Source organism: Salvia splendens, chromosome 3 (assembly GCF_004379255.2).
Source record: "Salvia splendens isolate huo1 chromosome 3, SspV2, whole genome shotgun sequence".
Classification (NCBI taxonomy): domain Eukaryota; kingdom Viridiplantae; phylum Streptophyta; class Magnoliopsida; order Lamiales; family Lamiaceae; genus Salvia; species Salvia splendens.
In genome coordinates, this window is record NC_056034.1 from 9,436,517 (window position 1) to 9,452,150 (window position 15,634).

General features: G+C 36.5%; 2 protein-coding genes across 4 annotated transcripts; both read right to left on the reverse strand.

Moving 5' to 3' along the window:
* Positions 1–513: 513 nt before the first annotated feature.
* On the reverse strand, positions 514–5,601 carry LOC121794791. The gene is made up of 5 exons (XM_042193130.1): positions 4,797–5,601; positions 3,908–4,107; positions 3,519–3,753; positions 1,042–1,242; positions 514–962 (listed from the first exon to the last, which is right to left on the reverse strand). Exons 1-3 carry the CDS (start codon positions 5,446–5,448, stop codon positions 3,727–3,729), a joined length of 879 nt encoding a protein of 292 aa, XP_042049064.1. The 5' UTR covers positions 5,449–5,601; the 3' UTR covers positions 514–962; positions 1,042–1,242; positions 3,519–3,726.
* Positions 5,602–6,474: 873 nt separating this feature from the next.
* Positions 6,475–13,873, reverse strand: LOC121794792 (probable AMP deaminase). 3 transcript variants are annotated; one of them, XM_042193133.1, is made up of 19 exons: positions 13,373–13,873; positions 12,717–12,883; positions 11,950–12,121; positions 11,626–11,801; positions 11,470–11,521; positions 11,248–11,375; positions 10,989–11,168; positions 10,793–10,860; positions 10,567–10,709; positions 10,019–10,080; positions 9,482–9,595; positions 8,742–8,882; positions 8,244–8,396; positions 7,816–7,869; positions 7,626–7,736; positions 7,367–7,540; positions 7,218–7,298; positions 6,907–7,005; positions 6,475–6,834 (listed from the first exon to the last, which is right to left on the reverse strand). In XM_042193133.1, exons 1-19 carry the CDS (start codon positions 13,776–13,778, stop codon positions 6,766–6,768), a joined length of 2,550 nt encoding a protein of 849 aa, XP_042049067.1. In that variant the 5' UTR covers positions 13,779–13,873; the 3' UTR covers positions 6,475–6,765. The 3 variants fall into 3 exon arrangements, with proteins under 3 accessions (XP_042049067.1, XP_042049066.1, XP_042049065.1); XM_042193132.1 differs by having other exon boundaries at positions 11,251–11,375; positions 11,950–12,151; XM_042193131.1 differs by having other exon boundaries at positions 11,950–12,151.
* Between the last annotated feature and the right edge of the window lie 1,761 nt (positions 13,874–15,634).

Consider the following 15,634-nt stretch of genomic DNA (forward strand, 5'->3'; position numbering starts at 1 on the left):
ATTTGTCAGCTGAATTTTTAGTTTAAAGCGTGTGTATTTTTTAGGCATGACATATACTATTAGATAGAAAAAGGTGAGAACGTATGGCATATAATATAATAGACCAAAATGAATTGATGATTTTATCTAGTTAGAATAAAAGGTGATAGAAATCATGAATATCAATTTGAAATAGTATTAAACAGCCGTAGCACTCTTGGTGTTGATATGAATTTGGCCACAAAAAAAGGGGCGACTCTTAGTAAAGGTAAAAGGTTTGTGTCCCCCATTAACATTAATTAGATAGAGTATTAGTTTTGATCATTCTTAAATTCGTCACTAATAACACCTCTTAACTGTGATTATCAATTTACGATCGTTCTTAAAGCATCTACCAGTTAAGACTAAAGTAAATTGCACTAAGATTGCATCATGATTTCTAAAGTATGCTTATTTTATATCTGTGGATAAGTAGGGAATACAAAACAATCTTGATTTGATTATGAAATAAAAAGTTACAATTTAAAGTAGCAATCACCACAAAAATATCAGTCTTACCATTTCAGAGGAGATCACAACATATGGTTTTGGCATATTTGTAAATGTAGTTGATAAGTTCTCTCATAGATGTTCACAACAATAATTTAGAATATCCTAACAAAACTGTAAATCATAAGCTCCCTACATTAAGAGGTGAGGATGTTTGGACCAACCCCATTTCAGACATTGTACGGCCCTAGCCAAAAAATAAAAAGATCATTTGCCCAATATATAATATAGTACTATAGTTAATAGTACTAGTTACTTTTATGGGGGGGACTTCTGAACCTGGACTAAGGTGGTCACGCTGAGGGGCCGGCCTAGCTTGAAGATGGACAATACAGCAATAATCATAGTAGCGATCCATACCTTTACCAATTCAGCATATGCTGGTATGCGGTATGCCCTTGATGAGATGCTCTCCATGCCAGTTAGCATATCCTCTGCAGCCACCACAACGATTTTTTAGTTCTTACACAGTTGCTCCTGAGATTCCATCTGCCTTAAGTTTTGAGGAGTTACCTGCTCAGTCTGCATATGGAGTCCTAATGTGCTTTCCACCTCTGATGCTTTCTGAATAAATTGAGCAGATATTCTTGTAAAATAACCCGACCAGAATGTGCTTTCAAGAATTTAAAGATAACCAGAACTAGACAAACTTCTCCAGCAAGGTCGGATTCATCTTTATAAATGCCATTGTCATTACAATTCTGCAGCTTCCTCCTGCAAGATACAAGGATTCATAATTGTGAGCAATGAAGGAAGATATTGCAAGGAATAGACAGAGGTCTAATTTATTTCATAGATTGCATAAAGAGAGAGCTTGCTTAAATACATGTGGATATAACAATTTATTGGAGAAACAATACACGATCGACTTAGTCTAGCAACCAACTACAAAGTTAAATAACAAGATCTCCATCAATATCACGATATATAGGCAGCATATAACAACATTTGTTTCTTTTAAGTTGGAGGAGGGGAATGGGGATTGACCTACATATAATCCAAAACTACCATTTCCTGGCAAGTAGAAGAGAATAAGGGACACAATTGATACGAACAAGCTTGTATTTGGTTAAATAACTCCTAAGAAGAAACCAGAAAACCAATATTGACAACTAAATACACATTAAAGGTCACAAGGAAAATCAGCAGCCACCTAAGCAATGACACCCCAGAGATTATACAGTCATTTAATATCAATAATGTAGGCAATCTCATGAAAAATAAACAAGATGAAACAGGATTCAACAGTAAGGAGCAGTCCAAATTGGAACAAGACAATCTTCCTATTTAAATACACACTTTCATGGAATTCAACAATCATGATGCCTAAAAAATAAACACACTTTTGAGGTACCAGATTACATGATTAACATTTTGACATTTAGACAAGATCCAGAAAGGAAATCATTCAGATGCAATAATCTTCCGTCTAACTCTTTTTCGCTATCTGGGCTATTCTATTTCATTTTAATGTATCCGAAGGATGTCATATAATCAGCTACAGTTCTATATATTGCAAGTGAACAGTGATTATACATGTTGATCAGTAATAAAGAATATAGTGTCTCTCTACGCAAATGAATAAGACAAAGTACGAAGAAAATGGCCACTCCGAGGATGATGACAAGAATACGAACATCAAAAGTTACCAGGCAATAGCAAAGACCAAAGAAGCCTGTAGGTACAAACTATAAACAAGAGCATTAACTGAAACTAATTACTTTGGGAACTTTAGCAATATATAGAAATTAATTTATGGGCTTTCTCTCCAGAGGAAATTAAATCAAGATTTGAGCCAAAAGGCTAAGGTAAATAAATGCTCTTGAAAATAAATACTTTCATCTTTTACTAATCTAAAAATCTTCAGCAGATACATTTTAACCGAACAAGCAGTTCACACATGGACAATAGTGGCCAATAGAGTTCATGAGAGTTCATGATGAAAAGAGTAGGTATACCTCTCACATGGCAACTCCAAAAATTTGTTTGACAAAGAATCATCAAGGTGGGAGAAAGACAAATGAGGAAAGGAACAAGGTAATTTTACTGTGCAGATTAGCGCTTCATAACCAGAACATGGAAAGCCACTTCAATATAGCAGCAAATACGGTAACTATACATCGATATCGCATGTGATGTCAAAAAAGGCCAACAAAATTTTCAAAACCTAGAATGATACATGTAACTCTTTTCATTTTGCTCAAACAAATCGCCGACTCTGAACAAACTTTTGAATGGAAGAAAAGGGCATGCACATAAGTGCCGGATGCTTTTATCACCCTTGTCGTTCATATTCCCAACTTAGAAATTAGACCAAACTATGTCTCCCTCTAAGGCTGTAATCCTAGCTTCGAAATTCAGGATACCATGCAACAGCCCCAAGGAACAACAGCTTAACCAAACATTTATGTGTCTAAATTAGTTGCAGTCACTTTCTATTTTTCTACTGATTGGCATCACTGACATTTTCCAGCAAAAATCAGGAAGACACTGAGACGTTGCATGCTAAATATAAATTGACGACACACGTGTCAGAGTATATGAACAATCAGACTTATGGTTTTCATTAAATGCTGGCATCAATTTGTGGACGGTATTCTCTGTTCCTGAAAACTAAGATGTTCGAGTTCTCTTCTTTTGGATCCTGAAGCCTTTCACCCCGAGGTCAGTTATTCTACTCACACAGTTGCATCGGTATAGATAGCATTAGGGTTTTATGTGTCACATTCAATATAACTGCACATGCACACTTTACTACACTAAATAATTTAGATTTTGTGATACCCTCCCCTGTTTTTTAAAATTTTTTAAGATGGTGATTATGCATGAAAGGTTTTCGAAAGGGGTAAAGTCCCTGTGGAAGGTGCTAAAAGTTAATTATCGGCTACTATTTTCTCCTAGAAAAGCACATCACCGAGCCTGTTGGACAATTATGCATAGCTCTGCTACCATGATCTAGAAATGCACCACATAAAGGTTTTGAAGTCTACCTAACAAACTTTGCTAGAAGGCTTCCACATTTGTTCTGATCGAGTCTGTAAGTCAAACAAAAGCATCAAATGTCCAACCAAAATAAGAAGAAACACAACTTCAAAACTGAAAGCACGATCCAGGTCTAAAACGCTTGCAAATTATAACTTCAACACCCAACAAACTTCAATTTTCCAAGATTGCAATGGGGCAGGTGTTGAGGGTGAGCTAGAGCCACCTTCCTCGCTGTATGACCTAACAAATTAACATAAAAGGAAGAAGTGATTACAGTATCCACTGTGAAAAGATTCAGCCAACATGGCCAAATGGTAAACAATCGAAAGACTTCCAATCTAGTTAGACAGGATTATTTCTGTACTATTGGCCAAAGGAGAACTTAAACAGTTACCTCTTGCTCAGACCCTGCGGCTAAGCCTTCCACGGGGCCAATGACACCAACATGAGGAATTATAGAACGATGCAGCAGATCCTGAAAAGAAGTAAAATTTCCCACAGCTGCAGCCACTTGAATAGGAGCAATAATCTGTGGAGTTGTTGTGAAGTAGTCCGAAGCCATAATCTTGTTTAGCTTCTCTCTCAAGCCAGTGTCTAGAAAAAACCCAAGAATAGAGTAAAAATACCGAAGTAAAAGAAGGTCCAAACATTTAGAGAAATTCAAGATCCTTTCAACCAAAAAGACATCTCCAGATAATCATAAGCAACCAAATTATTCTACATGAACAAGCAAAACTCTACTGCAAGTAAGTTATGGTGGTGCATAATTTTAATTGGTAAAGTACATTCCTTGAAACTACAAGCCCTATTGAAAATGACAGTCCACGTCCAACAAGTTAAACTTCTCAGAAGGCTGAAGATAGGACTATAAGATAGCAATAAAACAATCAAGGATAAGAGCCTCACACTAAAGTAGGGAAAATCATTTCTTCCCAAGTTAAATCCTAAGACTACTTACCCTTGTAAGAAAATAAGGAACTTAAATGAACAACAAATAGCAAAACTTATTCATAAACATTCAACAATTTTATCATAGTCTATTAACTACTAGTACTATTAAGATGCATGTAACTTTCTCAACAAAAAATATTCCATAACAGATAAAAGAACATTAAACTCCAGTGTATCAATGCTAATTGGTCTCCTAAAAAAATCAATCAAAGCAAAGATTTTCACCAAACATATAGCAACAAAAGGTATTAAACATAGTACTATAACAGCAAAGAAGGCACATATCACAAGTGAAATGCAAATTTAGAGAGCTAGGGCAAGAATTTGCATACAAGTGACACTGGAATTAGGCTGAATTGGGCGGTTGGAGTTGGAAAGCCACAGATTTGCACGCTCCACACACATTTTCAACGAGTCCTTGTGTGACAGGCGGGAATGCGGTGGGCGCGAGGTGAGAAGACCCCCCAACAGCGCAACCAAATCCAAATCAAAGTCGTTCAAGGGATCGCCAGCAGCGTCATCATCCGTCACGTAATCATACGAGAGGCAGCAGTTCCTCTCATGAGTCCTCCTCATATAGTTGTCTTGCGCCATCGAAAGAGTGCGCACATCAAACATGCTCCCAAAATACACCAATTTGAGCAGATCGGCAACAACACCACTTTCATCACTCTCGGAGCGCTCCTGAGCTTTCTTTTCCTCTGATTGAGTCTCGGCCAGAGCGATCTGAATTTCCTGATCAACAGCCTGCAGGAGGGGCTGGCGGAACCTCTCTAACTCGTCTATGAGGGACACGATGAATGACTTGGAACGGAGGGTTTCCTGCTGCTCTTTGTTGAGGGATTTACCGCGAGAGAGGGATTCCTCCATTTGCGATATGCGGTTGAGCTTTTTGCGCAGCGCACGAATGCGCTTGTTGAGCAGGCTGAGGACGGGGCGGTCGGTAGCGGTTTCGGAGGAGTGAGATGATGGAATCGCGGCCATTGATAAGGTATGCGCGAGGAGAGGGATTTTGAGAAGCGGTGAATGATGATGAGAGACAGATGAAATACCAGTGGATGCTGATGGTGTCAACAATACAAGTCAATAAAGGACATTTTATTTTCAAGCATTTATTTCGGCTGCTCAAAAGTAGACCTATCAAATCTGCAGCACTACATATAAATAAAATCAGCTGCGATTTATTGCGGCGGAAAATGGACTATTGAGAATTAAGTATTCCCGTATCTCCTTTAAATATTTGTAGCTTTGTGTCATGAGTTATCGAGAAGAAAATAAAATAAGAGAAATGAAAATGTAGAGATGACGTTGTTGCCTATTTATATGGTGTTTTGTCTATTAGTCTGCGTTCACATATTGATAGCACTGCAATTGCAGTTCATATTTTAATGATGAATTCAAGGTAAACTTTTTGATAGATATATATTTCTGTTGTGACAGAATAGAGTAATTGTGTAATCGACAAACGAAAGAATGTAAGCAGACACAGAATTTAATTGGCTACATCCACGGGCAAGAATGAAGAACAAATTGTATTATGATTGCAGTTACAGATTTCGGATCTAAGATCACGATCACAGAATTATGTGCTATATTCCCATATAAATAGGCATACATAGATTCTATCCTTATTCAGAAGCATAATCCTATCCCAATTAGGAAGCATAATCCTATCCTAATTAGGAAACAAATTCAAGGCATACTAACCATTTCTATTATTTCCTTTAGACAAGTAGTATTAGAAAAGCAACTCAATTTAAATATCACAAAGAGATCATTTTATTTCAAAAATTTTGATCGCTTTCTCTTTGTAATACGAAATAATAGCAGTAATAAAAGTTCTCTTTGTAATAATATAAGCAATAAAAGTGTTGAATAGAAATAATAAAAGTTCTCTTTGCAATAATATAAGTAATAAAAGTGTTGATGTGTAGACATAGCTTAAAAGTTTTGCTGTCGATTTTGCTTTATTTACTTGTGTAGTTTCATTCTTATCTTAGGTGCGCAATATAAGTGTAACGAATGATGGTCTATAAATACAAAGAAAGACCCCAATTATCTTAGATGCGCAACATAAGTGTAACGAATGAGGGTCTACAAATACAAAGAAAGACCCCAATTATCTTAGATGCGCAACATAAGTGTAACGAATGAGGGTCTATAAATACAAAAGACCCCAATATGACTCAGTACTACGGTGTTGCAATAGATGGCAAACTCATGTATTATAGGCATATCCAGTGGAAATGTAGCTGGCGCTTATATCTCAAGGATGTAAAATTGTATAAAAATTCTGCCAAATCAGTGTTCGATCTCCTCTGGCACTATGGCTTTCCCGGAATAGACATATTGCATCTCCGCCTTCCATGTCTGCAAACACACAATTCGTTTGTTTACATCCGATCGGATATAATGGATAAGAGTAAAAAAAGTAGAGCTCACCTCATGTCTGAAGTCGATCCTAATATTTGGCACATTAGTCTTGTGTATTACATTTCCTTTAGTGCCTCTTTTAAAGTAATCATCTCCAAGCCAGTGCAACTGAAAAAGAGAATTAAAGTAATTCTTGTTAGCTTTTACCTAAGAGATAACTCTAGCCAAAGCAACAGCAATATCATGGAAAAAGGAACGAGAAAAATGGAAAATACTTCTCTAACCCAACAAAGTGTTACAAAGAAGAAAGGTAAGTGTTGCTTCAGATTTACATTACGCAGCAAAACCTTGGGATCTCTGTTAAAATTTAGAGTTCTAACCTTTGAAGCATGAGGGAATCCAGACTGATAAACAGAATTTCTGGCAATCTCACAAAGGTCACACGAACTGAGTTTCCATACCTGATGAGGGAAAACAGTGGATGATCTAACATGCATACACTGGTAACATAGAGAAAGGAAGAACAAACCTTTGCAGCTACACTATATTCCTCAACGAGAGGCTCCTTAGTCAAATGGATTTGTAGAGGATCATCAGTTGAAAGAGACACATTCATGCCGCGTTGGAAGAACATTGGAAATGGGTTGCGATGATAGTCCAAGAACAGTGAGTTATTGCTGAGTGGCGACATTGCTAAACCAATCTGAAAGTGAAATCGATTCCATTAGTAGTGATTGCAGACCCATGTCAGTAAGGTCATTAAGCCAAAATGAAGTTGATTAACAAACCTGAGCTAGATAGTATAGATATTGCAAGACTGGAGATTTCCGCAAGTTTATTCCATGTGATATATTATGACATAGGAGAAACCCAGCAGCTAAATGGTCCACGTCACCAGCCTGCATGACTTGTTTCAGTAAGTAACCATTCTAGAAAAGTATAAGGTTTCATATGAAGAAAGGTAAGTCAGAAAACCACCTCTCCACAGTGAGGCCGAAATCTTATTGTTGGTAAACCTTTTGATTCACGAAGCTGAGAGAAAATTACCAGACAATTAAATGTTAGGCACAATTTGTATGGACCAGTCCAACATTTACCACACACTCCAGTTAGATTAAATATCAAAATATTGAGAAGGCAGTCAGGATATGTTTGCTACTTTATAGTAATCAGTTCTCTCAGTTTGTAGCTTGCATTCAGTGTACTATACTATTTCTTAATTCCTAATACTCTAAGATAGTTGTTCCATCATAAATTCACCAGGCAAAGACAGACTAATACTACAAAATACATGGAGTAGAATATAGAGAATGAACAAAACTTAATCCTGCAGACTGCAAAGATTGATAAGAAGTTTTTTGGGCAATAATCTGACACAGTAAACTCAACAAAAGAATCAGACGAACCTTGTTAAGTGTAAACAAATTTGCATAGCAATAGTATGCATAATAAGAAAAGGCAGGATTGAAATCATTTGTCCATTGTGATGGAGTTGGCATATGTTTAGTTGGCCGCCTCTCAGGTTTACTCTCATCATCAACCATGTCAAAGCCTACAACCTGCATTGTAGAACATCATATGATATAGGAACAAATATTAGTGAGCATGCATAAATGAGAAATAGATAAATTTGATTCCTGTTAAACAATTACAGATACAAAACAAAACCAAACAAAAATCTACAGAAAGTTGTTTTGGACCTTTAAATGGTTCTTTTAAATGTAATCCTGTATGAGAGGAATATTTATTTGCTTACTGTGAGAATTATTAGGACATGATTCTCTATTTTACAAAGATATGGCATACTGCACATGAACTAATCTCTCAAGCATATGCAGAATGCATAATAATGAATATATTATACTTTAAGAGCAAGATGTAAATAGTTAATTTCCAAAGCATACCTGCAATAAGAAGAGATGCAAATGAGGGTGGGAATTTGGATCCACTGTGACATCAAAAAGTGGAAGGAAGATGTTATCAAGTATGTTTTGAAAGGACGTTACTGTCCCCATACTTCTGTATATGTTGTATAACCTTGGCAACTGCACAGCTCAACCAAACATAGAAAGTATTCACCATCAGGAATTATATCAGTGTATGTTTACCAATTACTAACAAACTAGAGACTTCTTTTTTTAGGGGAAGTAGAAACTGTACTTTTTCATAACTTGTGGTATATATTTAGAACTCAAGTTCAATGTCTAAAGACGCATGATACCAAACCATATTGCTCCTTAAGGAATCAATCAACAAAACAAGGTTGTCATTTGATACAGCAAACAAAATTATAAATCACTTCAAGACAGAAAATTAAGATAAAACAGATGAAGGATAGGCATTGAGATATCTGCTTCCTCTACAAGGATCAGGACTAGACGGTAGAAACTTCCATGATGGGATTTCCAGGAATCTCAATGCAGCAAAGCAGATATTCAACACATTGACAAACACGAAAAATTGAACCATTCAAATCATTGTAGAGACCGAAGGATAAAAAAAAACTCAGAAAAGTAGAGCAGCAATAAATGTATCATTAGCCCTCATCTATGGATGCTGAAGGAGACCAATTGAAGTTGTACCAATCAACAATTTAATAGGACTACACAAGAGAGAAACGTTCACCAAATCATTCACACATTACCTGAATCAACCAAACAGCATTTTCACTGTAAATTCTGTTGTTTACAACCCAACTTGCCAGTTGATCCCACTCACTCTGTTTCCTTCCATAGATCGAAATTCGGTATTCAGCCAGCTGAAAGTAACATGGTTATATTAGAGTTTTAAAATTATAACCAGTAAGTAATTGAGTAATCTGAAATCAACAATATCATTCCTTCTTCAGTCTGGACTTTTAATATATAAAAAATGCTCTCAATTTGAAACAGGAACCACACTGATATAAGTAAAATTTGGTTAAAGTGAAACAATTATGCGTGCATGTATAACTGCAATGAATTATTACACTCTGCACTCTTCTTCTTCACGGACTATATTAAAACATTTCAATAAAGAAATTTCATTAAAAAGATTACCACCATACCTCTATTTCTCTTTCTCATTAACCGAGCATCACCCACAGAAACAAGCATATCAGACCACAGTTTTACCAAATCATCAATCATGTGACAGCATTCTCCTTAGAAGTAAATATAAAATACTAGAGATGCAAGCAGACCTGGTATTTACTTGCTTCCAAATCTAATAGAACCTGCTTTGTCACGTCAGCAAGGAAACGGCCTGACAAGAGAAGAAAATCACTTAATGATTGTGCGAATTACTATAGATAGAGTGACATGGTTGCGTGAGTTCAAGCATTTAAAGTTGTGTTATAAACTGAAACAGTTCCTTTTTGGTCAGTTAGAACCAGAGAGGAGCACACCTCTTCATTTCATCCACTTAATTGGCTCTAAAGATATTATCCAATCCATGCAACGACTACCCTGGTTCAGTCTAAGCTCAAAGTTTGTAACACATTCTGAAACGGGAAAGACTAGTCTAAAATGTACCATCAGTAAAGAGCCGTGCTATTTTTCATCGATTTGATCAATCCACATTATCATCTTTGACATAGAAATTAAGTCACATACCATTAAATTGAGACTTCATAACAAATACATTTTCAAGAATGTTGAACACAAAATAAGGGGGTTTATGTTTCAAGAAAATCAATTTCCTATAATTCCGACATGTCAGAAAGCTTCCACACTTGCATACGAAACTAACCTTGAATAAGATTATCCTGCTTCAGAAATATTTCTCGGAGTCTACTTTGTCCACAAGGATTGTACTTGAGATTGAATTTGTCAAAGCGATGAAAGGTACTCTTGTCTGCATGTACATCCAACAGATCTACACTAAGATCATACCTGCAATGAGCAAGCCCATCAAAATGAAGAACTGGTAGGCGTAACAACATGAGAAAATATAGATTGAAGAAAGAAACACACACCCTGTTAAGTCCAGGCTGTCAAAGACTTCTTTCAGTGTAAGATACTGACCATCACGGTAGATAACAACCTGCAACATCATAAGGAGAGCATGATGTTAGAGCATCCTTGGAGGACTTCTATTAAATTAGTGACAAACATTTAGACATTAGTTGAAGGTAGAACAACTTTTGAGTCAAAGCATTGTAAGATTTCCACCTCATCTGGTTCTTTTTTTAACTTTGACTTGATGAACCGGAGAAGATGTTTTTGGTTCATGCAAGCAGAATGATGGACATGAGTATCCACTTTCCTTATATTGTAGAAATCACGATGAGGTGCACTTTTCTGTGCAACAAATTCCTTATCCGCATTCACCAGCAAATGAAGGCGAAATTTCTGCAAATAATAAAATTTACTAAGCGTTCAAACGGATGGTAAATATAGATGTAATATAGTATATTGGTAATGAATATACTTCCTCAAGAAAACGTAATCGATGATGGCAAGCAGAGCGGACATTTCCAATAGACATCACTTTCAGGAGATGATGCATATCAGTAAAAAAGGATGTTGAACTTGCTACAGGATACAGTTCTTCAGAATCTAAATTATTCAAAGGAAATAAATTAATAATCTTTAAGGCGTAATAGAATAGAGATGCATACAGTATTTTCAGAAGAAGCTCCTTAAAGCTTACCATTTTCACTGGCATAAACACGCACTACGCCATCTTCCATCCTGAAGAAATGCTGCTTGCCCATCATAGAAATTGTAGCAGATAATTAGCTGGGCTATAGTAAATGGTTTAACTTGATAGCTTCTGAAAGAAGTGTAGCAAGGAAGGATAACTTACGGAAGATGCTTCAACAGGGACAAAGTTAAATGGATCACTTTTGACTTCTGGTAAACCAGTTTTTTCGGTACTCTTTGCCCATGGATCAACATTTTCCCTGAAAACATATTTTCCCCTCAAATCTAAACATTCACGAATCATCCTTGTGACTTCTTGTTCTTCAACACTTACTGAGTCTGAGTTCATATTTTGAAGAGCATAAACAACACTTAGTAATACAGAAGGAGCACCAGAAAATAAAACAAGCACAAAAGCAAAAGAGACAACACAAGATTCCAACTTTGAATCTTATAGAGTCCTTGAGATCCAAAAAACTTTATATACCATGTGATGCAGTTATTGGTGGGAATGTGTTATTGCTAGATACAGGATCATTTGCTGGAGTTATTTCAACTTTTCTGTCAGTGAGATCTGTATCAGGCTTTGCCTCAGTAACAATTGCTTCGGATTCTTGAACATGAATGCAAATCCCATTTGAGGCTTGAGCAGGTAGTATCTGTTGAAATTGACTCATTAGATTTATATCCTGCAAATTCAGAGGAATAATGGTTGTAAACAATCAACCCAGATATAGTTGGGAGATGTAAGGGAGGATAAAAGCATATATGTAAAAGAAACCAATATTTTAGAATATGACAACTGGGAAGATGCAGTCTCCAAAAAGAATAACTGAATTAGCCATATCAGATTAGACCAGGTTCGATACAAAAGAGAAATGTGATGTAAATCAATGTATGGTGAGAGGCAAGCACATACAACAGGGTTTAAATTAGTATAGCCCATTTCATCAAGAGTCTCTATACTTTTGTTGTCTCAATGTGCCCAGTTCCATGCTATTTCAGGTTATTAACTTTCAAATGTAAGTTCCAGATTTCTGCAATGTTTTCTAGAAGTTGATTTATATTCGTGCACCCACTCCAATAATACCAAAAAAAATGTTCCAGTGCTGGCATGTAGTCTGATACATGGTAACTCATTTCAAAATTATGCCCCCTGCCTTTCACCCCCAAAAAGACGATTATATATGCATGCATACATGAGATTGGTGGTTAAGACTCTTAAGAAAAACCAAAATACAAGATCAAACTTACGTTTTGATAGGATGAGGCATTCTCTCCCATTTCAAGTTCGGTTCCTTCATCATCAGAATCCCCTGTTCCTTCAAAAGAATAACCACATGTTGATCCAGGAGTGACAAGCCTACCAACTGATCCAACCCGCAAACTTGTACCGGAATGATTGACATAATGCTCATCTCCTACAAGGAGCAAATAGGATAAACAGGTGATTCCGAAAACCACAAACTACAGAAAAAAGAACTAATTTTTATCGATCTAAATGTATATAACAAAAGCTAAAAATACAAAGCATACATTCTGAGAAGTATACATTAGGTCAAACTTACCTCATATTAATATACTCAATAAAGATTACTTGACTGATCAAAACAAGTCCAGACAATTATGAAAGCAATGCAGTCGTGTTATCTTTATTAAGTGCTCAAAGAGAAGAACTCAAGATAGTGCATTAGAAAACAGGCTGTGAAAAAATAAATAAATTAGTTTCACCCTAGAACCTAAAACTATGATCACATGTTCACAAACATACAACTTAAGGCCAAGAAAATTTTATGAACTGAACATTAACGATACCTACAGCTCCATCATAAACATATGGAGTATCATGAAATGTTAAAATACGTATGTAATCAATACTTCAGAGCATCCAAATAAATAAACAAGCATACCATCCCTCTGACCGGTCCGGACTGGTGGTAAATCCGAAGAAATCGACTCGAATTTACCCAATGAATTTGGAAGCGTCGGGTGCACAGTAATCCAGGCTTCCTCATTATTCAGAGCAGTGTAATTAGGCATCGAATGTGAAAGTCGGTAATCCCTCACCGCGTCAGATTCAGCATGATCTTCAGTCTCAGAGTTGTCGTCAGCTTCCGAAAACTCACAATGTTCATCGTCGGAGAGCAGGTGGTGATGGCGGCGGTGGCGGATGTTGATGAGACGATCGAGGACTTGATCGACGCTGCGCTTGTGGATGAAGAATGCGGAAATAGCCATGACGGAGGCGCCGAACAACGCCGCCACCGCCAGCTGCGCGGACGAAACTGGCGAAAATGGTGGCGGTGGCGAAAACATCGCGCGTGGTTTGGAGGTTTTAGGGGTTTATGAATGAAGGCGGAGGTGATAAAATGATAATGCAGCTCTGTGTTTCAGAATGCTGAACAAGAGAGTGTCCGGTTATTTAGTCGAATCTTATATTTAAAGTCTGAAATATCTATTCCTAAAATATGAAATATTTTTGTAAATTAATTACTTACAAAGTAATTGGTAACTAATACTCCTTACTACGAAATAAAACAAATTTAATTATCTTCCCTTACCAAAATAAAGTAATACTGTTATCTAACTTTAGGGTTCCCTTATAATTAAAGAATAAATAATCTTGGAACATCTAAGAGCATCTACATCCGTGCTCTTGACAACGAGCACGGATGTGAGCCCGGACCCACTTTTACTCCATGTTCTTGGGCAAAAGCACAACACCCACATTCGTGCTCTTCCGCAAGGACAAGCTTAAAGGTCCACCATTCTATTATTCAATTTAAATAAAAACATTTCCACAATATTAAAATGCATTAAAAATAACCGAAATAATATTACAAATTAGAAAAAAATTAAAAATTACATAATTAAAATCCTAAAAATTAAAATTTTCATAATTAAAGTCTTAAAAATTAAAAATTATAAAATAGTCGGCAACGAGCCTTTCGTTGGCTCCCTCCCGGTCACGATGGATGTACCGGCGAGTTGATCTAGTTGGTTGAGGAGGAGGGGTGGGGTATTCGCTGCGACACAGGATTCATAGGCGGCACGATGTTGTTCATAGTATTCTTGTTCTTCGCACTCCGCTTCTGCAATGAGATGGGTGAAATCCATTTGAGGGTTTGAGTGAGAGAGGAAGATGTAGATATAAGTTGTATGAAAAATATGAATGAGAGATGATTTGATGTGAAAAATAGATGATGAATGTGTGTATTTATAGATGATTTTGGGGATAATAAAAATAAAAAAAAAATAAAAAATCCAGAAAAAAGGTAAAAAAGTGGCCAGATTTTTGGGATTCTGGTTTTTTTAAAAATTTTTGGTATTATTTTCTATTTTTTTAAAAAAATTGAATTTCCAACGGAAATGCCGTTGGCCAATCAGAACGCGTCACGTCAGCTGCTCGCTGGCACGGACGTGCTCGATGCATCGAGCAGCGTCGCGCCAGCAGCAAGAGTGTAGCGGCGGATAGCGGTGCCGTGCTGCTGGCACGGACGGACGGACAGCGTCCTGTTCACAGTTGCGGATGCTCAAAGTCTCAATTATTTAATTTGGTATATCGAACATATGTAATGTCACGTGTAGCCACATGGCAGCTTAGCCAAATTTTGTGCTCAAATATTTAGACTAATGAGAGTGTGACACTGGAGTGTCCTTGCACCAATTTCGGGCTATAGAAGTATATTCATTGATAAGACAAATGAATTAATATTGGTGGTTGGATAGTTTGATCATAAAATAAGTTAAATTAAAAATTCGGAAACATTTTATAAATCAAGTTACGTAGCCATTTCGAACTTCATATAAAAAATAAAATGACCAATCGAATCTTGAAGAATGTTAGTAAGTGTAGCTAAATTGAGGCCCGATTCTTTGTTAGCCCAAATCCAATAAAAGAACCAAAACAGGCTCAATTGGGGCATTAAATTTGGACGTGGTCTTGGGCATGGGCTCAATTTCTCAAACCATTCTAAAATTATTGCCCGACCAAAATTCTAAGAATGCTCACAAAAAGCAGCTCGAATAGTTTTTTTCAAGGATAGTGTAAACCTTTTTTTAGATAAGAGTAGTGAGATTCAGTACCTTCTAAATCATATTCGAGGAGCATATTAAATTATTTGGACAATATGGGAGATCATTTGTGTGTGTATTTTATTTTATAAATAGAG